The sequence below is a fragment of the Anopheles ziemanni genome, chromosome 3 (assembly GCF_943734765.1).
Source record: "Anopheles ziemanni chromosome 3, idAnoZiCoDA_A2_x.2, whole genome shotgun sequence".
Taxonomy (NCBI): Eukaryota; Metazoa; Arthropoda; class Insecta; order Diptera; family Culicidae; genus Anopheles; species Anopheles ziemanni.
This window is the reverse complement of record NC_080706.1, coordinates 58,026,036-58,052,460: the sequence shown is the minus strand read 5'-3', so window position 1 is coordinate 58,052,460 and position 26,425 is coordinate 58,026,036. Positions and strand designations below refer to the sequence as shown.

Genomic DNA, 26,425 nt, shown 5'->3' with positions numbered 1-26,425 from the left:
GGAAGGCGGTGGGTCTTGTCTATGGGGCGACCTGTTTGATGTTGGCAAGGGTTACACCGGTGAACTGGCGCACCAAGGTGATACCCGTCTAACTACGACCAGGGCAAACCAGAAACAAGACCCGCCAAGGGCCTGGCCTGACCAGCCAGACCAAGGGATAGCACCAGCGGGTGCAGTACGAGGACGGCTCGTAGACCGAGCAGGAGCTCGGTTTTGCGGGCCAGCGATCACAACATCTGATCAGAGGTGTAATGTACCGGAAACCCAGACGTAGACTAGGCAGGAGCCTGGTTTTGCGTTCTGACGATCCGTATGGTACATGAACCTGCGTGCAAATCCCATTTACGGGTTTTTAGGAGGTATTGGTGTCAGGTAAGTCAGCTGTCGGATCGATCTTCTGAGCCGCTTAAGTTGCACTGCACCGAGTCCGTCGCCTTAGGCTTGGGAAATAGCCCCTGGTAGTCAGGGTAGTACCTGTTAGACCTTTGGAGACACGCGCTTTCACCCTTCAGGAGTTAGTTGCGTGCCACAGCGTCCGTTAACTGAGATTTTAACCTAGGGACAGATGCCTCTTCCGTCATTGCTTCTACCGTGTAGGTGCATAGCGTGACGGAAGGTGAAAGGCAAGAGGAGGGAGTAATGTTGGTTGTGGTCTTGGGAGGCCACAGCCAATGTGAACCCTCGTCAAAAAAAAAAAAAAATTGTGGCCTCTAACAGCCGAACCAGCTTCTCGGGAAAGCTGTACTGCCGCATGGTCTTCCATAGCTCCTTCCTGTCTATGGTGTCGTAGGCCGCCTTGAAGTCGATGAAGAGGTGGTGCGTCGGGATCTGGTGCTCTCGGCACTTCTGGAGGATCTGCCGTAGAGTGAAGATCTGGTCGGTGGTGGATTTGTCTCCAACAAACCCAGCTTGGTAGCTTCCGACGAAATCTGTAGCAAGGGGCGCGAGTCTGCAGAAGAGTATCTGGGATAGGATTTTGTAGGCAGCATTGAGAACTGTGATGGCTCGAAAGTTGGCACAGTCCATTCTGTCACCCTTCTTGTACACTGGGTGGATGACACCCAGCTTCCAGTCCTCCGGTATCCTTTCCTGCTCCCAGATTTTCACAATTAGCTGGTGCATACTGACGGCAAGCTCTACCGAACCCATCTTGAATAGTTCTGCCACCAGCCCATCGCTGCCAGCTGCTTTGTTCTGTTTCAGCTGCTTGATGGCACTAGTGACTTCGTCCAAGAATGGTGGGAGCACATCGTCATCTACCTCCTGGCTAATGTGCTGCTCAATTCTGCCTGCGCCGCTGCTAGACTCCCCTAATTCCGCTCCGTTCAGGTGTCCGTTGAAGTAGCACTTCCACCTTTCGATCACCTCTCGCTCGTCCGTAAGAATGTTGCCCTCCTCGTCACGACACATTGCGACGTTTGGCGTGTAGCCGCCTCGTGTCTTCTTCAACATCCTGTAGAACTGGCGAGTTTCCCCCGACTGAGTCAGCTGCTGCATCAGTTGTTCATCCGACTCCTCGAAGCGGCGCTTCTTGCTCTCGAAGAGCCGGGTTTGCTGTGTCCTCAGTCGTTTGTAGTGTTCCACGTTCTGACGGGTTTCGCGCTGCAGCATTCGGGCGCGCGCTGCGTTCTTCTCGAATAGTGCCCGCCTGCCCTCGTCATCGAACCACTCTTTCCTCTGGTTACGTGGCTTATGGCCCAGTGTCTGCTCGGCTGTGCTGCTGATGACTCGCTCCACCATACGCCAGTTGTCATCTAGGGACATTGTGGCGGTCGCGATGTTGTCCGGTAGCGCTTCCCCAAGCGCTGTCGCGTAGCCCTCGGCAACAGCAGGTGTTCGCAGCCGATCCGTGTTTGAGCGTGGGGTAGGCCGGTGACGCAGTGTGTTGACAGCGCAGAGCTTCTGCCGTAGCTTCACCATAACCAGGAAGTGGTCCGAGTCGACGTTTGCGCCCCTGTACGTACGTACGTCGATGATGTCCGAGAAGTGCCTTCCATCTATGAGAACGTGGTCTATTTGGGAATATGTCTACTGTGGTGATCTCCAGGTGTAGCTGAAACGAGGTTTGTGCTGGAAGAAGGTGCTACGGATGTTCATGTGCCTCGAGGATGCGAAATTTATGAGCCGGAGGCCGTTGTCGTTGGTTAGCTGGTGGACACTAAAGCTACCAATCGTAGGTTTATAGGCCTCCTCTCGCCCGACCTGAGCGTTTAGGTCTCCGATGACGATCTTCACATCAGTTTTCTTTTTGATGACTGTTCGTTGCAAATGTACAGGGGGTGGCTTGCAAGGCCTCTCCCCCCGCCTCCTATCTCGTCGGTGGAACAACGCATCCTAGCTGTTTTACGTCCCGTAGGATGCCAGGACAGGGTGTACAGCCGCCCCTAACATGGGGAACAGACGCTGGTTCGAGCCGCTCCTAACATGGAGAACAGACGCTCGGGGATGAACTACTAGCAACCCTACTACCAATTTTGAATGAACTCAGGCCTATCCCCGTGGATCGGAGCGAGATGCAGCGACTGACTTATGCTCCGTCGCATTCGCGCTGCAGCGCCGAAATTTTTCAACCCGCTCTTGAGTGAAACTTTGCATGAAAAATGAAATAAAGCGACGGATGCAAAGCATAAACCGTTACAGTTTGAACAGAAAGTTTATTTACCGGCACCAGCGCTGCCACCAACGGTAGAACATTTTCCAATGTAAACAACATTGACGCTTTCAAATCTATTATCGATGCACAATAAAGAGAAGAAATAAAACAAAATTGCTCCTTAATGGTTATTCCTAGCCAAGTGCATCATTCAGACAAAAGATAGTTCCACTAAATACCTATGCAATAATATTTATATCATCTCAATCGCCTCAGAAATGATTGTGTTTTAGATGATCCAAAATGTATGATTTCAAAAGCATTCGAAGCATTCTCGTGCGGTCTCTTCAAAGCAACACTCGATAGAATAAAGAATCCTTCGACAGAATTTCTATATGTTGGTATGTTTTCATTTACGTTATTACAAAATCGTATAAGTGTTACATACCTATAATGACAACGAGAAAATAGACAAATATTATTCAATTTATTGATGATATTTATCTGTTAGCTCGGAACGATCTGTTTGCGCATGCACATGCACATGCATATCAGCAATTACAGCGTTGGAAAAACAAATTACAAGTTTGCTAGTTGCTGGCTCAAGTTATGTTCAAAGAAGGGTGGATGCGATATTTTTTTCTCCCGCAATCAATTTTTACTCTTCTCCCGCAGTTGCTACCATTGCTACCGGTGTACGTTTTACACCTGTGAATAAACGAATGCATATCAAACTAACATATGATCGGGTATTCACAAAGTGTGTCCATTATATTCAAAACATCCAAAATATATCCCAGCGATACATTGATCATTTGAATCAATAATCTCGAACGCCAATTATTGCGAGGTGTTTGATGTTAAGGATTCATGTTCGCCATTTGATATTTCGAGTTTTATCTTCGGGCGTGAAAGATGTCCAAAAGTGGGGCGTTTAATATTTAAAATAATCGACATAGACTGTCCTTACACCGATCAAATCTTGATTAGTGACGAACGTTTGCATTTCGGGAATATTACAACAACGTTTGCATTTAAAAGATTAGACAAAGTTTAACGACTATTCATGGGAAAACGGAATACGTTAGCAACTTTCTGTTAAATGCAAATTCAAGAGTTGCATTTCGTTTAAATTTAGAATAAGTTTGACATCAACCATCTACGTTGATTGTGTGTTAAACATCCAGCTTAATAGCGGACCACGCGACCAACGATTATTTAAAACCAGATGGCGACAAGTGGTAAAAAAAGCCTAGTATTTTATATTACTTTTGAAGCTTGTTACAGTATATTTAAAGTGTTCTGTGGTCCCTAAACTCCCATAGAACGGCATATCGTGGCCGAAAATCAGCGAGAAGGATTTGCCCAAAGTCGTTGTTCTTCCTGTCAAGACTTCCGGAGCATGGAGAAGTGTATAGTGTGCAGTGTCTTCCGGAATAAATCAAATTTAATCAGAAAATACGATAAAGAGTACGATTCAGTGGTTTGGATATACCTAGCCACAGTAAATCATGCGTAAAGAGGATTGGAGGAGTTGATCGGGTTAAATATAATAGAAATATCCCCCACTGCTAACCTTGCTCATTCGTATCAATTACAACCAATCGAAAAAAACATTTACAACAACTGAAAACATTCCCACATGGTTGGTTTGGTTGGCTATGGCAAACGTTTCGGCCAAGGCCAACTGGCCGTCAGGAGTTATTTTGAAAGTTTTAAAAATATGTAATCTTACAACAAAATTTACTTTATTCAAAATACTTGGTTGACTTTTTTCTTATCGCCGACGAAAATTTGTCTATTTTTTAATGCAAAAGTCGTGGCCGTGTTTCTCAGTTCAAAGGTTAATTACAAAGTAACGGTAATCTTTGTCCGGTAGTGGTTAATTTTCTATCCATGTTAGTGTTAGAATGTTAGTAAAACACACTACATGGTAATGTCGAGGAGGGAGTGGATCGGCCAGCTTTCCATCGCCATCAACACGGAACCAATTGACCGAGTCTCCCAGGTCAAATATCTGGGAGTAATTCTTGACGATGGGCTTACATTCAGTGCACATATTGATGGGGTCATCGCTAAGGTGGCAAAGAAGTGTGGGGTGATAAGTAGACTGGGGAACAACCTAAATTTTTTTGGGAAAGTTCACCTCTACAAATCAATTATCTCACCGCATTTTGATTTTTGTCCATCAATATTGTTCCTCGGCAATCGGACACAGCTCAAAAGATTGCAAAAAGTGCAAAATAGGGTAATGAGGTTAGTGTTGTGTTGTAGTCGGTACACGCCGTCTGCTGTTATGCTGGATGTTCTGCAATGGATGTCGGTAGAGCAGCGGATAGTGTATCAGACTATGATACTAATATTCAAACTCCTGAGGGGCTTGTTACCGGGGTACCTTGGAGAGAGAGTAGTTAGGGGTTCTGACGTTCACCGGTACAACACTCGTAGGGCTCATGATCCCAGGACGTCGAACTTTTCTACAGTATTTGCCAGGAATTCACTATTTTGTAAAGGTATACAATGGTACAACAGCATGCCAAGAGAGATTGCCGAGGCTGCAAACGTTCGCGAGTTCAGGCGCTTGTGTGCCGTGTACGTAAAGCAGGTAGTAAAGTAGAACCCTGTAGAATGTGTAATGTCTCGTAGATGTGTATTGTCAAAATTTAATGTTTGTAAGCATTGCACTTGTCATCACGATCTCACAGATGATGATGATGAGATTTTTGTTTTGCAAATTTAAATGTAAATAAAAAAAAAAAATGGAACAACATATCTTTGAGACACGCGCGCGTAAAAGTGGAAATTTGAAGTTGATCTTTCTGTAGGAACTGTATCGGTCGCTCTTGTGCAATCACGTGGCAGGCGCCTCGAATTCATCCATTGATGAGTTTTTCGACGTGACCTATTGTTACACGGATAAGGTTTGCTTAATTTGCCAATCCTGGAAAGTGGTAACTCCCCTCCATATGTTGGATAAGGGAGATACCGGCTACACGAATAGGAGAGAGCATTTTTTGGCCGTGCACTCCGGAGAGCGGTTCCACGACTCCTGTCTTATGGAAGTTGTGCTAACCGCTGTACGCAAGGAAAAGAGAGCTGACCGGTCTTTTTCGTGAAGGGTCACTTTGATCCCACCACTTCGTGATTTGCTTTAAAGGTTAAACAAATATCTTATGATAACTCCGCCATTCTCAAACCTGTGTTGCGGTAAGAGGTGGGACTCATCATCATCATCCACCTGAGCAGTTGCTACACGAGTTAGTATTTATATTAGGGTTACCAGCAGTAAAATTCGAATGCATTTTGACTAAGGAGTGCCATCAACCTGCTCTCTTTTAAACTGTCAATACATGATTTCACCTTATGCTGGGAAACGATTATGTCTCCGGCAGAAGAAAATGTTGGAGCGCATTTTGCACACAAAAGTAGCTTTTGATAAGAGCTAGATTTTTATCCGTTAATTCCGAATGCTGCCTCCAATTGGTTTATAGATCTGTGTGTAGATCTTTACTAGTTTCCAAAAGACGTAATCTCATGCAACAATCAAATGTTAAGCAATGAAAAATGCGATGCGACATCGAAATCTGAAAAAAAAAAATCATTGCAACTTGCAGTTGGATGTAGTGGATGTGGGTAAGCTGTGCAATTAGTTTTTAACCAGATTTTGGCATGGCCTATCTTTGTAAAAGTAATTTCTTATCTGTAACATATTGCAAGCTAGGTATGAACCAAAGTTCGTGGAGGAAAAAGTACATCTTTGATCATTCGTATTGTTCTTTGCTCCGCATCCACTTTCGTTTTGCATGTTCTTAACGTATAAAGCACATGTTACACAAAAAACATGCAACTTAGTCGCTTGGTCACTGTTAATGACGCCGGCAGTACACTGCGCCTAGCTGTAGTTTGTATTGAAATTTAAATCAAACATTTTGCGGTCATATTTTAGTACCTTTTATTACATGTTAAAAATGTGACGAACAACTGTAATGATAACACAAAGAAATTCCATGCGCATATGTATATTTAATGCTGCGCGAAAATATAACAAAGATAATCATACAGTGCGATCGGTTGTCGCCACACCAGTGTGGCAAAACAAGAATCAGCTGGTTCTTGTTAGCGGTTCTATTTACAAGGTCAACGCGCGTGCGTTATACACATGTGTGTATCAAGCGACGCGTGCGTGTACTGTCACGCAAACACCAAAGCGATTAAAGAAAACCCTAGTTAAACCCGAGGGTGTACAAGAATCTCGGTGGACTACTGGAACAATTCGAGATTAACACCCCACACGCTTCGGACTGGCAGAATCAAATGGTAAGTAAAAACTTTAATAACAAAGACAAACATATACATCTTTCACCCTCAGGCAACATATCAACTCCCAAAGCCGAAGGAACGGCGGAACACCTGCTACCAGGCGAGCAGAACACATCAGGAGGTTACAAGAGGACCGCAGAGGGGAGCGAGGCAGCAGAACGAGAAAGGCAGAACAGAACAGAAGACAAAGAAAAAAACGGAAAAAGAGTTCTGAAATGTTTTTTGAATTTTTTCAAATTTTTTTGCAAAGGTTCAAAACAAAGTTTAAATTTGTTGAATTATTTCATTAATTATTTCATACGCTTCAATTATTTCATGAACTCCGGTGCTGCATCTGAAATGAACGGAGCTGCTTTAATAGGAAAAGTAGCCGATAACTTCACAGAAAAGCAGCGGTCATTTTCCATAGCGAAATGTTGGTGGGGAAGTAGCAGTCCATTCCCCCTCTCAATTCAGCCTTGCCGCCCATCCGCCCAAGGGGGTGGGTTTCCCCGTGTACCCAAGCTTGGATATTTAGGCGACAAGTTACCGTTCTGTACGTCGCGGACGTATTGAGTAGGAGTTGGGGAGGAGAGCCTATAGTAGCCTTCAGGAGGCGTCGGATCCAACCCTTTACAGAACAAAATTTCGGTGTCCTATGTTTTTGATAAATAATATTGTTAATCAAAAGGCCGGTGTTGTTTCATAACAGCATTCTTTTTTGTTGTTTTTTATTAAATTATTTAAATTGTCTAACTAGACATGTAAATCACAATTTTCTTATCTTACAGCTTTTTATTAACCATTTTGTAAACCCAGCAGTGTTCTTATGGCGTCAAACGATGCAAGACTATTGCATGTCATGGGTTTACAAAATGGTTTATAAAAAGCTGTATTACATTCTTATCATTACATTACAATTATTCGTATAAAAAATCGTCGGCCTTAAAAATATGTCACGATATCGATTCCCGTCTTTTCTCGGAATCGTGCAGCTTCCACTTTCGATACTATGTTTAAGACGGCAACCTTCGCTGCCTGCCTTCTTTCCAGCGACCACTCGTCAAGCAAGCCGCCAAGGTAGTTTCCGAATTTAGTTCCATCTGTTTGTGCCGTATTTTTTTTCGAGAGTAATGCGTCCGTCGCCGTAGATACTTTGTCCAGTATCTTTAAAACTTCTTCATTATATTGCAAATTTGCCGTATCCCAGCGTTTTTTTAAGGCACGTGCTTGCTGGCGTGGTGGCGTACCGGGCGGTGGTGGTGATGGCAACCTGGTTTTCGAAAAAAAAACTGTAGAAGATACAGGTGTTCTCATGAATTCGCCTCGTGTTACTAACCTGTGTGGTGATGTGAGGTTATGAGATGGTATTGACCTGGCGGAAGGTTCAGCGGATCCAAGTAGCGGCGTCACTGACCTACTGGTGGAGGGTGGTGGTGTCATTCGTCTTTTCTTGGAGGGTCCGGTGAATGACGGTGTTTTATTGCTCTAGCCGGTGCCAGATGTTTCGTGTGCAGCTAAAATAAGTGGTACAATGTAGTTAGAAACTGGTTTTTAGATTCATGACATTCCACATTTCAATGTTAATCATGCGTCTATACAGGACGTTTATAATAAAAGCTATCATCTCAAATTGTTTTTTTTTCTAACTTCACTTTTGCAGCTTCCATCCTCTAAGCAACAATGGCTTAAAGTATCTCAAGATTTTCAAACGGTATGTAATTTTCCACACGCGATAGGCGCGATAGATGGGAAACATATAAGGATAAAAGCTCCATCCAACAGTGGAAGTGATTATTTCAATTATAAACAATTTCACAGTATCGTTTTGCTGGCTATTGTTGACGCCAATTGCAATTTTATGTTCGCCGACGTAGGAGCAAAAGGACGAATTTCGGACGGCGGTGTTTTACGGCATTCCCGGTTGTGCAACATGTTAGAAAATAAGTTGTTAAACATTCCTGAGCCCCAGGTACTGCCCGGATGTGATCCGTCTGCTTTAAAAGTGCCATATTTTTTACTGGGTGATAAACCATTTGCTTTTACGGATTATTGTATAAGACCTTACGGCGGTGTAACCGAAACAGGTTCTCTAGAACGCAATTTTAACGAACGACATTCCAAAGCTCGCCGTACAGTGGAGATGGCATTCGGTTATCTGTCCAGTAGATTTCGGGTACTTAAAAAAGCTATTGAACTTCAACCAGAAACTACAAGCAAAGTTGTTCTTGCTACTGTTTATTTACACAATTTTATAAGAAGAAACGAATCGCGTGAGGAAGAAAGCAGAGCAAGCAATCTAATTCAGAATTCAGAAGCTTTGCCTAGGCTTCGTGATGTATCAACTCGGACCAATGAGCAGTTACTTCAAATCCGGTCATATTTAGCGAATGAAATGATAAACTTATCATAATTTGACTTATCTTTGTATAAAAGTGTCTAATAAAATTATGTTTCATGTGTCTATACTACTGGATCTTTTCATTTACCGAATATATGTCTTAAAAGATTTAGTCGAAGTAAAAATGCTAATACTATGCTCTACAGTTAGCTCTAACCATAAATTTATATCACTAATAAAATTATATCACTTACCGTATCCAACGTTGAACCGCACTCCACCGCTCCTGCTACGAATTGCATGGCATCGTATGCGAACCATGTGCATTTTTTTCTCTCACTAGCAGCTTAAATAAGAGTTTATAATTTCAAAATGATTAGTTTGAGTGAGGTTGCCGAAAAAGGATTTCATTATTACTTAAATAAAAATCTTACCAGATCCTGTTACCGACACTTCATAGATGCGTCGGTAGTGTCGAAAAGAACTTTGTAGTGATTTCCACTTATCCCTCAACAAGTCATCCGAAACACCGAACTCATCCGCGATGGCCTTCCAAGCATCGACCGCAGCATTTGTGTTTCGGTACAACTTGTTTTGTCGGTTCCACAAACACTCGTACGCCTCTACCCTACTTATGAAGGCAAGTGTTTCCTCATCAGGCATGTACATAGTCTGTAGGGAAAATGTGAAAAACAGTGAATGGTTCTATTTCTAGTCTAGCATATTAAAAAATGCATCAGTACTTTAATTATAGAAGCGTGCAAATCATTTATTAATATAATAAACCATCATGCATGACCTCTTCATGAAATGCTTAAGCATTGTGTAAAAAATTTTCTTTACATAGCAAGGCATATCACATTCACTTTTCACTATGCTGAAACTACGCTACACCGGACCCAACACGATGCGTAACCAAGCTAAACAAAACAATGAATTAAATCAGCATCAAGCAGTAAGTATAAATAATCTATATTACATTATAGATATTTTAACAAACAGATTTGTACCGTCTTGATTCATTTGATGTTTCTTATCGCAGTAATTGGTTATCTATCCGGCTAGCAGCTTGCGTCGTGAACTCAGATCCGCGCGCTTTTTTACATGGTGTTTTTGCATTGTTTGTCATGTATACTTACTCTCCTTTTGGCCGATTTGTTGTACTCCATTTTATGATAATCCGTTTACTAATTTGATCGAACTCTTCTGAAATGAAACTCAGTGGAAGATGTGAAGTGAAATTCAGAAAAACTAAAATGGTTCCTGCGTGTCCTTCCTTTTGGCGCTTTCCAAAACGTAAACAAACTGCTCTTCAACAAGTAGGAGATGACAGGAAAATATATACCTCCTACGGCGGGCCAAAATATCGTCGTTACTTGTTTTAGGTTGTTTTCTCAGTGAATTTCAAATGTAGAAGCGCCAAACTCACTCAGGGTGCATAAAATACGTAGCTAAACAAATATCATGCATTACTACGTCAAAATTCAACAAAAAATTTTAGCTGAGTTTGCGCCCCAATGTGATACATATTTCCTCATACTCCCCTACCTCTGTCGCGCTTGACTTGCGCAATTGTTCTGCCGAAACTGGGCTACTTTTGAAACGGAACGTCGCGATGCAGTGTGGACCCCGAGTTACGCGTTTTGGATCTAACGACCCGTTTCTTCGTGCGCTTTCCGCTTTCAACAGCTCGTACCACCTGTTTGACTACAATCTTTTCACGTCCCACTTCCGCTCACACCTTCGTGCCTCCTCTCCTTTTCTATCCCGTTAGTTATAAGTCTATTCATAATATTAAAGCATTGTGTAACCCTAGCAGCTTAAAATATGTACAAATAAATAAATAAATAAATAAATAAATAAATTATAAGGTAGCCTGAAACACTTTATTGGGACGCTACTCCAACAAACCTCTCTTAAAAAAGAAGCACTTTAGAGAGCTGCTTAATTTTCCAAAAATGCCAAACAGCAGTGTAGAGGCAATACAAACCACCGTGGACGCTTTCCAGCGTCACACCCAACTTCTTCAACAATTGGGAGAAAATGTTCAACAGGATTGCTCCATTTTCCTAGTCGAGCTCCTAGGATCCAAGCTGGATAAAGCTTCGTTAGCCGCATGGGAAGAAGCGCAAGGCGACCGCGAACCTACATTTGCAGACATGCTTGTCTTTCTGCAACGCCGAGCCCGTGTGCTAGAAACGATCGCCATGTCCAAAGGTTTAGATCCAAAGCCAAGTAAAAGACCCACACTACCAAAAATGAGTGCACATCCTGCTGTGTCCGCTACAAAGGAACCACCAAAATGCCCTGTATGTAAAAACCAGCACCATCAGCTAATTCGTTGTCCGCGCTTTGCTCGATCGCCCGGAACGAAATCATTAAGGAAAACAGACTTTGCTTTAACTGTTTCGGAGGTACTCACTATACCCGTGATTGCACATCGAAGTACAGCTGCCGGCAGTGCGGAAAAAGGCGTCACTCCATGCTGCATCCCGACAATGAAGCAAATCCATCTTCCGAAAGTGTATCAACGACAATGATGGCTACCGCTGCGCAAGGAAATATTACCAAAAACATTCTTCTCTCTACACTGGTAATTAAAATACGAGATGCGTATGGCCAACCGCATATGGCAAGAGCATTGTTGGACAATGGCTCCCAACCGAATGCCATCAGTGAACGGTTGTGTCAACTACTGCGGCTTCCTAGGCAAAAAACCAATATGGCCATTACTGGTATCGATAAAACCACTACAACTGCCAAACATCTGGTTATTGCTGAAATAAAATCCCGCACAACTAATTACAAGCGCAGTATAACTTTCCTGGTACTAAGGAAAGTAGCTAGTGAAACACCAACTACCACCATCCCAATTCACCATTGGCACATACCTCCAGGCTATCCTCTCGCGGACCCAGAGTTTAGCTAATCCGGCTAGATCGACATTATAATTGGCGCGGAGCATTTCTACTCCCTGCTAATGGAAGGACGCCATCCTCTTCCGGAAGTAGGAAATGTGTTGGTGGAAAGTGTCTTCAGCTGGATCGTAACAGGATCAATGCCGAATATTAATCCACCGATTACTGTTAGATGCCACACCGCAGCTATCGCTCCTACCGTCGATGAGCTGCTACAACGATTTTGGGACATCGAAGAACTGCAAGACAGCGCACTAATCAATGAAGAAAATTATTACCAGCAGACAGTCTCCTGTGACCCATCAGGCAGATACATCGTCCGTATGCCGAAAAATCCTGAGATTCAGAGTGCAACCCACGCTTCCTGCTGGCATCACGTATCCGGAAAGCAAAACCCTGCTGATTTAATATCCCGTGTAATTCCCGCCGACATATTTGGCCATAGCGAAGTATGGAAATATGGTCCGTCATGGCTTCGAGAAGAAAAATCGTCGTGGCCTATCTCTTCTCCTGCTTGTTCCAATCTAACTGACGAAGAGTTAGAAGTCAAAAAGGACGTCGTATTACTTATGCAGACAACTCACCCAAATGACATCTTCACCAGATACTCCTCATACCAGACTATGCTGAGAGTAATCGGATTTTGCTTCCGCTTTTTCAACAACGCTCACAGTCGAACCAACCGGAATTGCGCTTACCTACACGTGGATGAACTGCAACGAGCAAAAATTGCGCTAGTAAAGCTAGTCCAAACCGAATGCTTTGCCAAGGAGATAACCCAGCTTCACTCCGATTGCTGAATCCATTCCTAGACGATGATGGGTTAATACGAGTTGGTGGTCGACTACTCCGCTCCGACATTCCATATGGAGCAAAACACCAGCTTGTTAATCCGGGATTTCATCCATTCACTCGTCTATTAATTCTGCATCATCACCTGAGGGTGGTTAATGGCGGGTTATCGCTTACTTTGTCCGTTACCCGTGACGAGTTTTGGCCCATTAACGGAAAGAAGGCAGTACGCAGCGCACTGCACAGTTGTGTTGGCTGCATTAAAGCTAATCCTACACCTATGCAGCAACCAATGGGACAACTACCTATTTCCCGAGTAACCGCCAACGAAGTCTTCGCCTGCACTGGTGTTGATTATTGCGGACCCGTATACCTCAAGCCAATACACCGCAAAGCAGCATCCCGCAAATGTTACATTTGTGTTTTCGTTTGCATGAGTACTAAGCCAGTACACCTAGAGCTAGTCTCCGACCTTCGTACCCAAGCGTTTCTAATGGCTTTGGATCGCTTCATTTGAAGAAAAAATAAACCCCAGCATATTTACTCGATTAATGGCACAAATTTCATCAGTGCCAAGAATGAGCTGCACAACATCTACAAAATTTTGAAAGACGACAACGACGAAATCGCAACGCACCTTACCAAAGAAGACATCCAATGGCACCTCATACCACCGCGTGCACCAAACTTCGGAGGATTGTGGGATGCAGCAGTCCAAGATTCGAAGACTCACCTAGTTCAACAACTCGGTTCTTCGTTTCTCTCGTACGAAGAACTATCGACTGTTCTTACCAAAGTGGAGGGTTGTATGAACTCTCGTCCGCTGATGCCTCTATCCGACTCTATCACTCCAGCACATTTCCTGGTGAAAGGATCACTACAGCCTCTACCTGAAGCTGACCTGCAGCATGTACCAAACAACCGGCTAAACCAGTATCAAAGACTGCAAAGATACTCGCAGGATATCTGGCATCGTTGGAGGAACAAGTATCTCAAAACCCTGAACATCCAACATCACGCCAATAGACAAGCTGGCCAAATAGCAGAAGGTGAATTGGTTATAATGAAGGATGACCAGCTTCCTCCTGCTCGATGGCCACTCGCTCGTATGATCTCGCTGCACCCTGGACTGGATGGCATTGTTCGAGTAGCCTCTCTGAACACACCAACGGGGATCACAAAGAAGGTAGTATATAAAATCTGCCCACTTGAATGCGTCTAATTTCGAAAAATTGGATTTTTCAAGGGGGGACGGTACGTTCGTCCAACTACTATCATTTGGACGAAAGGCGTATTAGTGCGTTTTCATTGAATTGCCATCTCCAAGTAGTAGTAATATATATATTTTATAGAGGCTTTGAGCCGGGTGGCTTCTTTCACCTCTTTTCTGTAAAAAGAACTATATTTCCTCCAGTAAATTAGACGTTTTTAGAAATTGGATTAGTTTCAATTCGTTTTGCGATGCAGGGGACAAAATGGTATCTATGTTGTTAGAAAGGTTGCAGGCAATCATCTGTGTAGAGTAGCCGTGGCAGTCTGTAAGTAGATGTATAGTGGTGATTGTAACTCCGCAGAATGGACAGAGAGGAGGAGGAGATTTTTCTATTAAATACGAGTGGGTAAGCCTAGTATGGCCGATCCTCAGCCGAGTGAGAGTCCTTTGCATTTTACTGCATTGGTTGTCTCTCCAAGGTGAGATCTCGGTTTTTATGTATCGCAGGAAGGTGGTTTGCTGTTGGGTCCATGTTCTTTGCCATGAATTTTTAATAATGCTGGTTAGCCGACGGATAGCCTTTCGTGTTTCTTCAATGCTAGGTGGCTGAAGCGTGATTTCATCTACTGGTGGAGCCTCCAGCTGCTCGTTAAACTGATCATTTAGTAATTCATCGAAGTACTGAGCCCACCGCGAGAGGACTTCTGGCTGGTTGCTGACCAGATCTCCATCCTAGCTGCGACAGCAGGTCACCTTCGGAGTAAAGGTGCTTCGGTGGCCTGCTATCGCTTGGTAAAACTGTCTTGTGGGTCCGTAGCGCACTCTGGTTTCCTCGAGTTTTCGCATTTTGGCGTCCTCCCACAATTGCTTCTTTCGCTTGAAAACCCGTTTCTCTTCTCGTCTGAACCGGTGATATTCTTCTGCGCATGCCCGTGTTCTTTGTTTCTGCTGCATTGCTCGGTATGCGCAGTTTTTGCGTTCATTCACAAGTCTACACTCCTCGTCGTACCAGCCAGATCTGGTGTTGCCACGACGTTCTCCTAAAACGTTTTTTGCACAGTTCGTGATCGTTGTTTTTAGAGCATCCCATCTCCCGCTCGTATCTGTTTCTCCTTGTTGCAGTAGTAGAGACTCATCTATGGCTCCCTGGTAGGAGAGTTGGACTCGACTGTCCTTAAGAGAGTCCGTGTTGTATCGTGTCTGCGTGTTGCTTCTACCCACACTGGTTCGTGGGCAGGCGATCCTGCATCTTATCATTAAGCCAACCAGGTAATGATCAGAATCAATGTTGGCCCCCCTATAAGTTCTGACGTTTAACAGACTCGATTGATGGCGGCGGTTTATCAACACGTGGTCGATCTGGTTGGAAGTGGCTCCATCCGGGGACACCCACGTGGTTTTATGGATGTCCCGTCGCGCAAACTTGGTACTTCCGACGACCAGATTGCTCGCTGCTGCGAACTGGACCAATCTACTACCGTTTTCGTTACTGTGCTCGTGTAGACTGTGGCTTCCGATGTACTGGCGGTACTTCGACTCCCTACTGACTTTTGCATTGAAGTCCCCCAGGATGATTTTGAGGTCATACCTGGGGCAACTATCATAGAGTTTCGCGAGGCGGCCGTAGAACAGGTCCTTCTCCTCTTCGTCTTTGTCTTCGGTAGGGGCATGAACGTTAATGAGGCTTATATTATAAAATTTGCCTCGCATGCGCAGGTAGCATAGCCTATCGTTTATAGCCTTGAAATCAATGACTGCGGACTTCGCGCGTTGACCTACGGCGAAGCCCGTGCCGAGCATGTGGTGGCGGTCGTGGCAGCTATAGTAGATGTCGTAGCTACTGCCACGCCTATTCTGCACACCACTACCTAGCCAGCGTATTTCTTGTAGTGCGACGAGGTCCATGTTTAGCTTGGTTAGTTCGTCGTCCAATTGTTTCAAGGCTCCGGTTCTATACATTGTGCGTACGTTCCATGAGCCCATTTTAATCGTTGTCCGGAGGCGTTGCAAAGGTCCGTTACCGTTGAATCCGTTCCGTATATTTCTTCGTCTTTCTGTAGTCTGTGATACTGGGGCGGGTGACTGGCCCTGCGACCCAGTGGCAGCTTTGGTTGCGCCTGGTTGCCCCCCAGGCGTTCAAGCAGCCCGGCAACCCGGACTGCTCACCCCCCTTCTGCCTTAGCCATGCAACCCCATCCTCCCAGGGGGTGGGATTGGACCCGTTTACCCAAGCTCGGATATGCGGGGCTACATGTACACGGTCTGTATGGCTTGGACATACCAGAATAGGAGTTGGGTAAAGAGAGCCTATGTAGCCTTCAGGAGGCGTCGGATCCTACCCCATTCACAGACCACTGCACAGACCAGATTCTGATTCTAACGATACAATTTCGATGCCATATAAAAGTTTGGGCGACAGCCAGTTGTTAATGATTTTAATTAGTGTAGCTCAGGAAGCTCTATGGGTTCCCGAGCCTAGCATTATGAAAAGATTTATTTTAGATTTAGCATTTTTTGCTAAACTTTTAGTGTGAGGTGGTTGTTGTCCTCCGCGCGATCAAGCGATAAGCGCATATTGATGATGTCCTCCGTGCGACCATCAAATATGCAAATCCACTCCACGACCCGGAAGATCGTGTGACGTGCCAGACCGCGTGCTGGAATGTCAGCTTATCACCGCGTGCTGGTACGTCACAGGAGAGAGTGCGTGGAAGAGCTTTCGCTACGGGCAACTCTCCCACGCGTAGGGAAGTAGAGGAGAGCGTTCATACGATAAAACTGTCGATCAACGGATCGACGGGCTCTTTCTGCTTTCGTCTGCTTTCGGTAAGCTTTTCAACGTGATTCTTCGTGAAACCCGGATAACTTCCGTGCGTATCCGGTACGTGCAATAAAGCCATCGATCAGCGGATCAAGCGGAATTTTGACAACAAAATGTGTTTTTCTTTGTTAGACCGGGGACTTTAACAGCCAACCTGTTAAAGGATAGTTTTTTTTTTATCAAAAGTAACTCCTAGGATCTTAGCTTGGGGGACGTCAGGGATGGTATTGGTTCCAAAGTGAATGGGTGATTTGCGATGGGAAAAACTATTGCAGATGTACAGTATTTTGCATTTTTCGTGCGATATCTCAAAGCCTGTCCATCTGGCCCATTGTTTTACTTTGTCAATTCCCCCTTGAAGGTTTTTTCTGGATATGGATTGAGAGGAGTGGTTGGAAATGAGGATAATGTCCCGGTGGCAAAATCAGCATTCTGGCGGTATCAATTGTCAACTGGACAGAACGAGAAAGCATGCTGATTTTGCCACTAGGGTGTCGTCGGCATAGACCAGTGGAGTAATGTTTGTAGGGATGGATAAAAAAAGGGATTCCAAGCTGATGAGGAACAGAGTAGGAGATAAAATGGCTCCCTGTGGGACCCCGTTTTCGAGGGTATGCTTTTCCGAGGAGTTGGACCCAATGACAACCTGGAAGGTTCGTTCTGACAGGAAGGATTGGAGATAGTTTGTTAAGTTACCTCCAAAACTCCATCTTTGTAGTTGCTCCAGGGTAGAGTATCTCCAGGGTCGGTCGAAAGCTTTTGCTAGATCTACGATAGCACGATCAACATGTTGTTCACTTCTAATTTTCGATAGGTGTTCCACTTCGGAACTACTTCGGAAAGCATGCTGGTTGAGGTTTAAAAGCCCACGATCTTCCAACTCCTGGGTCAGCCTACGGTTTACCGTCCTCTCCATGATCTTTCCTATGCAGTTTAGTAGAGAGATGGGCCTATAGCTGTCTATGGAATGGAGCGGTTTATCGGGCTTTGGGATCGGTACAATAAAACTGTTTTTCCAGTGAGGGGGTATAGTTTCAGATGACCAGATGTCATTGTAGATGGAAAGAAGGGATGACTTACCAATAGGAGGTAAATGTTTTAAAAGGGGGTACCCAATGTTATCGGGGCCGGCCGACTTACCTTTGCACTTGTTAAGTGCCCAGTGAAGTTCGGAGAGAGTGAAAGGTTTGTTGTACGGAAGGTTTGGATCACTGTTGAAATGTAGGGGAATAATTTTGGTACAATAAACAATAAACATAAATCAAATGTTTTATGAAGTTGGTTGGGTAATTTTCAGAAGCAGAAATATCGGCAAAATGGGAGGCGAAAGCTTCCGGGGTATCCTCCGCCGGGATGAAAGAATCATTGGATTTAATAAGTATAGTAGGAGGATTTCTATACTTACCCGATAGAATACTTACTCTTCTCCATAGCTCAGCACTAGACATGGCTGGGTTAATCTTCTCAACAAAGTTTGCCCAGCACTTGTCTTTCGCAACTTTTACTAAATCTTTGGCTATTGTATTTAAGGTTTTGTACCTTTCACTTAACTCATCAATATTGTTACTTCTTTGGCTAGCTCTGCGGAGCGTTCTGAGTGCCTTACGACGGTTTTTAATTGCAAGCGCTACCTCCTGGTTCCACCATGGCACATTCCGACGACCCGGGGTTCCCTTCGTGAGCTTTATGGACCGTTTGGCTGCCTCCAGAATAGTCTCACAGAGCTGCTCTTCGTTGATCGGATTATTTCGAGGAAGTAGTTTTATAAATTCGGTCTGGAAAATTTCCCAGTTTGCGGTGTCGTACTTCCATCTCGTCCTAAAACGTGGTGGTGGAGTTACAGAATAAGAGGAGATGAGGAGAGGGTAATGGTCACTGCCATGTGAGTCGGAGTCTATGGTAAGTTGGAAATTATTATATGTGTCGGAGGGGAGAATGAAATGGTCCAGTGTGGAGCCAGAGCCGGTCCGGGAGCAGAACCGTGTGGCAATTGGGTGTTGGAAGGTTGAGTAGCTAGCTGTTGTAATAATTTCATTGATGATTCTCCCACGGGAGTTAGTGTTCCTATTTCCCCAATCCAAGTGGGAAGCATTTAAGTCTCCGGTAAGGAAGGTTGGGGTAGGGAGTTGAGAGAGAAGGTTGGGTAGGTGTTGTTGGACGTCTGCATTAGAAAGGGAAGTTGGAGGAAGGTAGATGGAGACGAAGGCGGCAGGAAAAGGGGTGCTAATGTTGGCTGCGGAGAAGGGTAGTGGGGATTGAAATTGGCAAGGAGAGTACGGTATGTCTTTCGAAATTCCGATAGCTGTGCTTTGGTATGAATTTGAAGTGGAAAAGGAGGTGTACCAATTATAATTGTTCAGCGGAAAAGATTGAGGAATAGATGGAGAAAGCGTTTCCTGGAGGGAGATGTAGGGTTGTGTTTGGTAATCAGGAGTTTAAGGTTATCAATGTTGCTTTTCAGGCTGCGGATATTCCAAGAAAGTAAAAAGGTTGCAGTTGTGTTTGGTGTGGGTGTAGTGGGATCCATTTGGAGAAAAAGGGTTTGGTAAGTTGTGTTATTCCGTTATATCAGTGGGTTTACTTGGAGTGTTTTTTGTTTTTTTTCTTGGGTGCTTTGGATTTCCGGGACGATGTGGCGGTCGGGCTTTTCATGTATATCGAGGGGTTGGCCTTGTTCACAGCGGTATGATCTTCTTCTGAGGAAGGGCTACTGATTGTCCGTTTACGAGTGATGTTTGAGGTTACCGAGATCATGGAGTTGTCCGAATCTTCTACCGTGGAGCTGTTTTCTGGGTTTTTCTTTGTTGGATTTGATTCGAGAATCTGGTTAAATGCAATTTCTTGTTTCTCTTTCTGTTTGTTTGCTTTTTTGAGTAAATTGTTTAATTTTTCGATTGTTTTTTTTGAGCATTATTGAGAGCCGTTTGGAGACATTCAATAATTTTGTCCTTTTCGGAGTCGGAGGAATTCTGCGCTTTGGTGATCCGATTTTGTACCCATTTTGTGTTTTCGTATTGTCCAGATTTGAAAACTACATTTTTTGCTTCAATGTAGGAGCAGTTCAAGTTGGTTTTTGTGTGGATTATTTGGTCTTCCAGTTTATAATGAGGACAATCTTTAGAGAAGGTGGAATGTCCGGCGCAGGCCGGTCCCTTCCGGGAAAATGTGGGTCCGACATGACGTCGCCCCACTTCGGTTGAGCTAACACTTTTTTGGTTTCCAGAGATTGTTTTTTATGCTTCACTTCCGTTACCACTAAAACTACCACTTCCGTCTTCCACTAAAAACACAGGGCACACACTCTCGTGCTCACAATAGACAGTTTACTCCGGTAAATTAGTTTTTTAATTCCTACGAACAGAAACCCGTTATCCTCACTTTTCTTACTTCACACACAGCACAGCACTTCGCAAAAATAACGGTGTATTTTTTGGCGCTCCTCAAATCACGTTTGACTCGATCAGTGGTTCGAACCAGGTGGTTTCGATGGACTACGTTTGCCATCTCCAAGTGACACTCGCTACGTATGAAATCGCCTTTTTATACCCGGATCGACCGCGTTTTTTACAGCATTTCCCGGCTTTTTATTCCAAAGTCCCATCAAAACACTAAAAAGTTTCAGGTTTCATCTGACAAGTTGCGCTCCATAATAGCAACAACGCATCATCGATGGCATGGTAACATTACCGTTCTACAAACCCTCATTCAATATCTAACATGTTTCATCTCGCTGTCGATTTGCGTCCAGTAGGCGACGAAGACCAAAATCAAGGTTTGAGAGCTGTCAAATCGTCAAGCGAAATGAAACATGTAAGATATTGAATGTGGCTTTGTAGAACGGTAATGTTGCCATGCCATCGACTGATGCGTTGTTGCCATTATAGAGTGCAACTTGTCAGATGGAACCTGGCACTTGTTAGGGTTTTGATGGGACTTTGGAATAGAAAGCCGGAAAATGCTGTATAAACCGCGAATCAACCACCGCCCGCGGCTATAAAAGGAGTGGATTTCCGCGAAATCGGCCTCTTGCACCTGAACCACCAACCTAGAAGGAAGGAAGACCACAGCGACCAGCAGACCCGAAGCAATAGTTCTTTTCAGAACTAAACATTCGTTAACCCGAATCACGCCGCCACCTGTGATTCGGCTTTTACAAAAAGAATTGCGACACGTGCAGCATCCTTGTAAGCAGCGAAAGGAGCGGGATCCCCCGTAAGTAGGCGAGTGAGAGAGAGAGACGTAACCAGCGAGGGGAAAGTCCTTCACCGCTCCAAGGAAGAGGTTAGAGGGCGCTTCTTCCCAGCATCCTGTGGAGCCGCAACCGACCGACGCGCTGCTGTACCAGCTGTATTCTACAACAGGCAGGCACGAGTGTGATGAAGAAGAAGAAGAAGAAGAAAAATAAAATCACAAGTAGGGCGCACCAAGAGTCCGTGCCCGACGGAACAGTTGTAGTGAAATAAAATCCTAGCTCTACGACTATACAATGGAGTTATTTGTTCTTCTATGATATGTTCTTTGATCTTCTGCGGAGTGTTCAAAAGATGAACCATCCCATTCCGTAACATAGAAGCTCCAAAATTCCTCCAAATGTTTTCTAAACAGGTTGTACTAACATGCTGCATTCCTTAAGAATCTATAATCTCCGCTACACGAGCCGCAAATTCCAAAAACCGTATAATTTTACTGTTGCGACGATCGTTCGACACCCCAGGAGTGAGTGTTCCTACCCGATTGGGATCCTGCACCGTATAAAAGGGAAAGGCAGGGTCTCAATCGGGTAGTAGCGAAATAGACCACTCTTGTTTCAACCACCGAGCAGTGAAAACGTGTTTACAGCAGCCTACCTACAGCATCCAGTGCAGTGAAAGTGCTTGAGAAAGTGACAGTAATTGCTATCCTTGTCACTCCGACAAGCCGATCCTGCAGATCAGTCGTGTTTTCAGCCTCCTGCCTCGAGCATCCAGCTTCAAGTACCTGTTAAAGTGACTGTGAGAGTCACGGAAGTGAAATCTCTGAGGGTGGAATTTCGGACGGACTTGAACATTGGTGTTGTGAAAAGAAAATTTATTCCTATTTACTGACACCCGCCCAGGATATGGCGGGTCATACACCGCCTTGGGGAGATCCTTCTCCCCAAGAAAATCATCGTGGATGCCTAGCACCGGAATGGATGGACCCGGAAGGAGTAAATGGCGAACTCCTCTACTTGATCCTACAAGCACCAGAAGGACTCCAGCTGCCGAAAAACCCGTTCCTCAACAGCAAAAGTTTGACCAGCATTGTAGGCGATATGGAACCCTGCGCTCCCATCAACAAAGAAACCAGGTATCTATTAAAAACAAGATCTAAGACGCAATTCGAGAAACTGAGAAATATCACGGAACTGACGGACAAGACCCCGGTACAAATAATAGAACATCCTTTTTTAAACCGCGTGCAATGTGTCATCACATGCCCGGAACTGTGCCGACTAGAAGACAAGGAAATCCTAGAAAACCTCAAAGAACAAAAAGTGACAGCAGTACGACGATTCCTACGACGAAACAATACGGAAACGACAAAAACTAACTCATTTTTACTGACGGTAGACTCAGTAGTTGTTCCCACGATCATTCGTATTGGACTCCTACAAGTCAAAACACGGACCTACTATCCAAGACCAATGCAATGCTTCAACTGCGCCAAATTTGGCCACAGCAAAGTGAAATGCCCGTCGCCTGTTCCAGTTTGCAAAAACTGTAACCAGGACGAGCACGGCAATTGTAACGCTGCCCCATAATGTAAAAACTGCGGAGGAGAGCACAACTCTCTGAGTCGCTCCTGTACGCATTATATAAACGAACAAAGCATCATCAACATTAAAATTGACCGTGGAATTACTTATTTCGAAGCAAGGAAAATACACGAAGAACAAAAACAAAAATCTATAAACAACCGACTTGACGCATCAAAGACAATCGACCCACGAGACAAGCAAATCTCCGAACTCACTTCCTTGGTTGCAGCCTTCTAACTGCAAATAAAAACACTTACGGAAAAACTCGAGCAAAACAACACAACCACCGAAACTGAAGACACTGAAGAATCCGACGAAGAGATGTCCACCACGGCATCTGACTGCGAAACTTCAAACTCTACCTCGAACAAAATACAGGAACACGAAACGAAAACAACCCAAAAACCCAGAAACACCCGACCAAACTCATCCGAAGAAGACCTCCGCTTAACCAACAAAAAATCACAGAAACTTGCACCCAAATAAAGCGACACCCAAAACACTCCCAAGAAAGACACCAAAAAGAACAAAAAGCGGAACGGCTAACACACGAGTTAGACTCAAAGAGACGACCCTAGCAAACCCCAAGACACATTCCAACGGACCTACGCTCTTGAACAAACTATCTGATTAAGAAACCAACCCCTTTTTAAAAATGACAAACAAACTAGCACTACAATGGAACATACGTAGCATACACACGAATATTAACAACCTCCTACTTTTAATTGACAAACACTCACCGATAGTTATATCATGACAAGAAGCATACCCCCGAAGACACATAAATAACAACTACAATTGGTATTTCAAAGAATCCAACCCATCCCATCACAATGTCTGCCTAGGCATACACAAAGACTATCCTCACAAAACACTCAACACCAACACAATCCTCCCTGCCGTAGCAGTACAACTAAAATGCCCAATCAAAGCCACCTTCATCAGCATCTATCTCCAAAACCAAAACATTCCTAATCTCAACTCAAAACTACAAGACCTAATAGACAAAGTTCCCAAACCAGTCGTCTTTCTTGGAGATTTCAACAGTCATCCTCCCATTTGGGGTGGTAGCCATATCACGCCACGGGGAAGGGTGATAGTTGATTTTTCCATCAGAAATGACCTCATAATTACCAATCCAAACAAACCCACCAGAATCTCATCACACAACGGACATCAAAGCACACTCGACTTGGCAATACTATCCTCCTAACTAACACAACAACTACAAACAGACGTAGAAACCGACACGCATGGCAGTGATCATTTCCCTGGCATGCTGCAACTCAACGACAATCCTTCCGAATCCCAACTTCGCCCAAAGTACATGCACCGTTTTCGAGCCCAGGTAAGCATCGTTCAACTGCTTCTGTATCACTGTTCAACCGTAAGTAAACATTTGACGTCCAAGTAAAATACTGTTGCCTATCTGTGCATGGTCCAAACGTAAATGAATAAAGTTCAATCGCAACGAAACATGCCCTTTAAGGGCACGGTAAACGAAGCGTAATCGCTGGTCTCTCGTGTATCGTCGATATTCAGGCCAAGCGTCATCTTTGCTTTGTTTATGTTTTGCAATTTGTTAAAAATGGCAACATTTCTTGAAGCTACTGCTATTATTTTGTTGTTTATTGTTAAAAATACAAAAACTACGCTAAATAATCATAGAAATTTGATAAATAATTACGGATGAATGAACTATTGATTCGTTTGTTTACGTACTGACAAGATTACGCATGCGATTATAGGGTAGGTGAGCCAAAATTCTTTTTGACAGATGGACCAGCAGAATAACACGATTACGCTAGCGATTACGCTTCGTTTCCCGTCCCCTTAACAATGATTTCTGTTGTCAAAACACACACGTGAACGTGAGGACGAGTGAGGTAGGGCCAGTGAGCGAAATGAGAAATGAGACAGGACCCAAGCACTTGGTGAGACGCTTATCCGACTCGAGCAATTCTTCTCACTATAGAGAATGTGAATGTGTTTGTGTTTGAACCGTTCACACGCCCGCCGTTGCCCACCCGCGCGTCGTGGATACCCATCGTTGAGCAATCGACGAATCTCGCTGAACTAAACTTTTTACAATGAAATGCAGCAATTTGTTGATCGCAGCAAACTACACAATGGTTATGGGGTGCTAATGATTGAATTCTTGGTATGGACTGGGAAAACATGCACATTTACAAAAAAATATTGTTTGGTTGTTATAAATTAGACTGGTGAAACTAACAATAAAATCATAATTGGCGCAATTACCATGTAAAAAACTTATTACGCGCAGTTGTATAAATATTGAGGCATCTTGGTGTCGAGATGCTTGCATTCATATTTCTGCAATAGACAGGTCAATCAAGGCACCCGCCGTGGCCTATATGGTTGACCGGTCTTCTGCAGCTGTCACGTAAGTACCCCATAACCTCGGTAGTTCGAAACCACGACATAACTTGTTCAATAAATTTTCACATACTCCATGACACAGACAGAGAAACATCACGAAAGCACAACACATCATAAACACGACGCAAATTTGGGACGATAGAGATGGACACCAAAAATACATAAGTCCAAAATCATATGGTTATGAACGAACCAACATTGCAGCCAAAATAAACCCACATGATAGTGGCAAAAACCCGATTGGTCTGGGTTCAGATCCGTTCTGATGCGAGTCCGAACCTAGGTGCGCGTATGTGCCCACCTCCACACGTTTCGACAGCTTGGACGGCCATTTTTTTTCAACCGGTATATCGACTTTAGTCGGCAGACGGTTAGTTGCTGCTTTCCGTTAAACCAACAGACTCACCGCCATAGTGAGAATCTTTCTATCCGACTCCGGCTGTGTCTGTTAGCAAGACGGATAGCTTGACGGACAGCGAAAAAACAGGTGCTTGGGGTGTAGGAAGGAGAGGATCGAAAACGAGAGGTATCAGCTGATCGATGAATAATCGATAAGATCGTAGCTGATAAGCGATCGGGGAACGTTGACCCGTCGGTCGACCGACCCAAGAATTATCGAGACGACAAAAGATGCGTAAGGAAACCTTCCTCGGCGGTGCCGCGGAGACAGTCTTTCTTTTTGGATTGTGCCACCGCCGAGGAAGACGACATAAATTTTAACACTACGCTAAGCTACGAGTGTTCAATATTTGCGTCAGTAAAATAAATTAGTTAAATCTTTAGCATTATAAATAAGACTTAGTTTTTTAATATTCTAAGCTTTATAAGTAAGACTAGGTTTTAACAATTATCTTAAGGTTATAACTCACTACAAAATCATTAAAACCATATGATTTTGCTAGTTACATCTACTACATATTTTAGCTTTTTTTTATGTATGGAGTTTTGTGTACACTAAAAACTCGACCAATACTGAACCGTCGCTAATGAAACTTTCCACACATATAGTTTAAGCACTGCAGATGTTGTTGAAGATTCGTTTGATCACTTTTATGTGATAAAATCATCTAAATTTTACAATTGAAACTCAGTTTTACTAACACAAACAAAACAAACACGTATGTAATCTACACTGCTTCACATAAAAACAAAACATAGCAAAAATGCACAAAATATGTATTTTTGTTGCACAAAACAAACATTATCTACAGTTTTCGGTAGTTTTTACAAAGAACAATAATTAATCGCAGGAATTTAAGGGTT

At 44.0% G+C, this 26,425-nt stretch overlaps 1 protein-coding gene across 1 annotated transcript in view; it reads right to left on the bottom strand.

Annotated features, from left to right (window-relative positions):
• The window catches only part of LOC131285094 (uncharacterized), a 38,893-nt gene extending 22,832 nt beyond the window's left edge, over positions 1–16,061 (bottom strand). Inside the window, exon 1 of the mRNA XM_058313951.1 lies at positions 15,550–16,061. Coding sequence (XP_058169934.1) covers positions 15,550–16,061 — 512 coding nt within the window. The remainder of the gene's footprint in view (positions 1–15,549) is intronic.
• Positions 16,062–26,425: the final 10,364 nt, after the last annotated feature.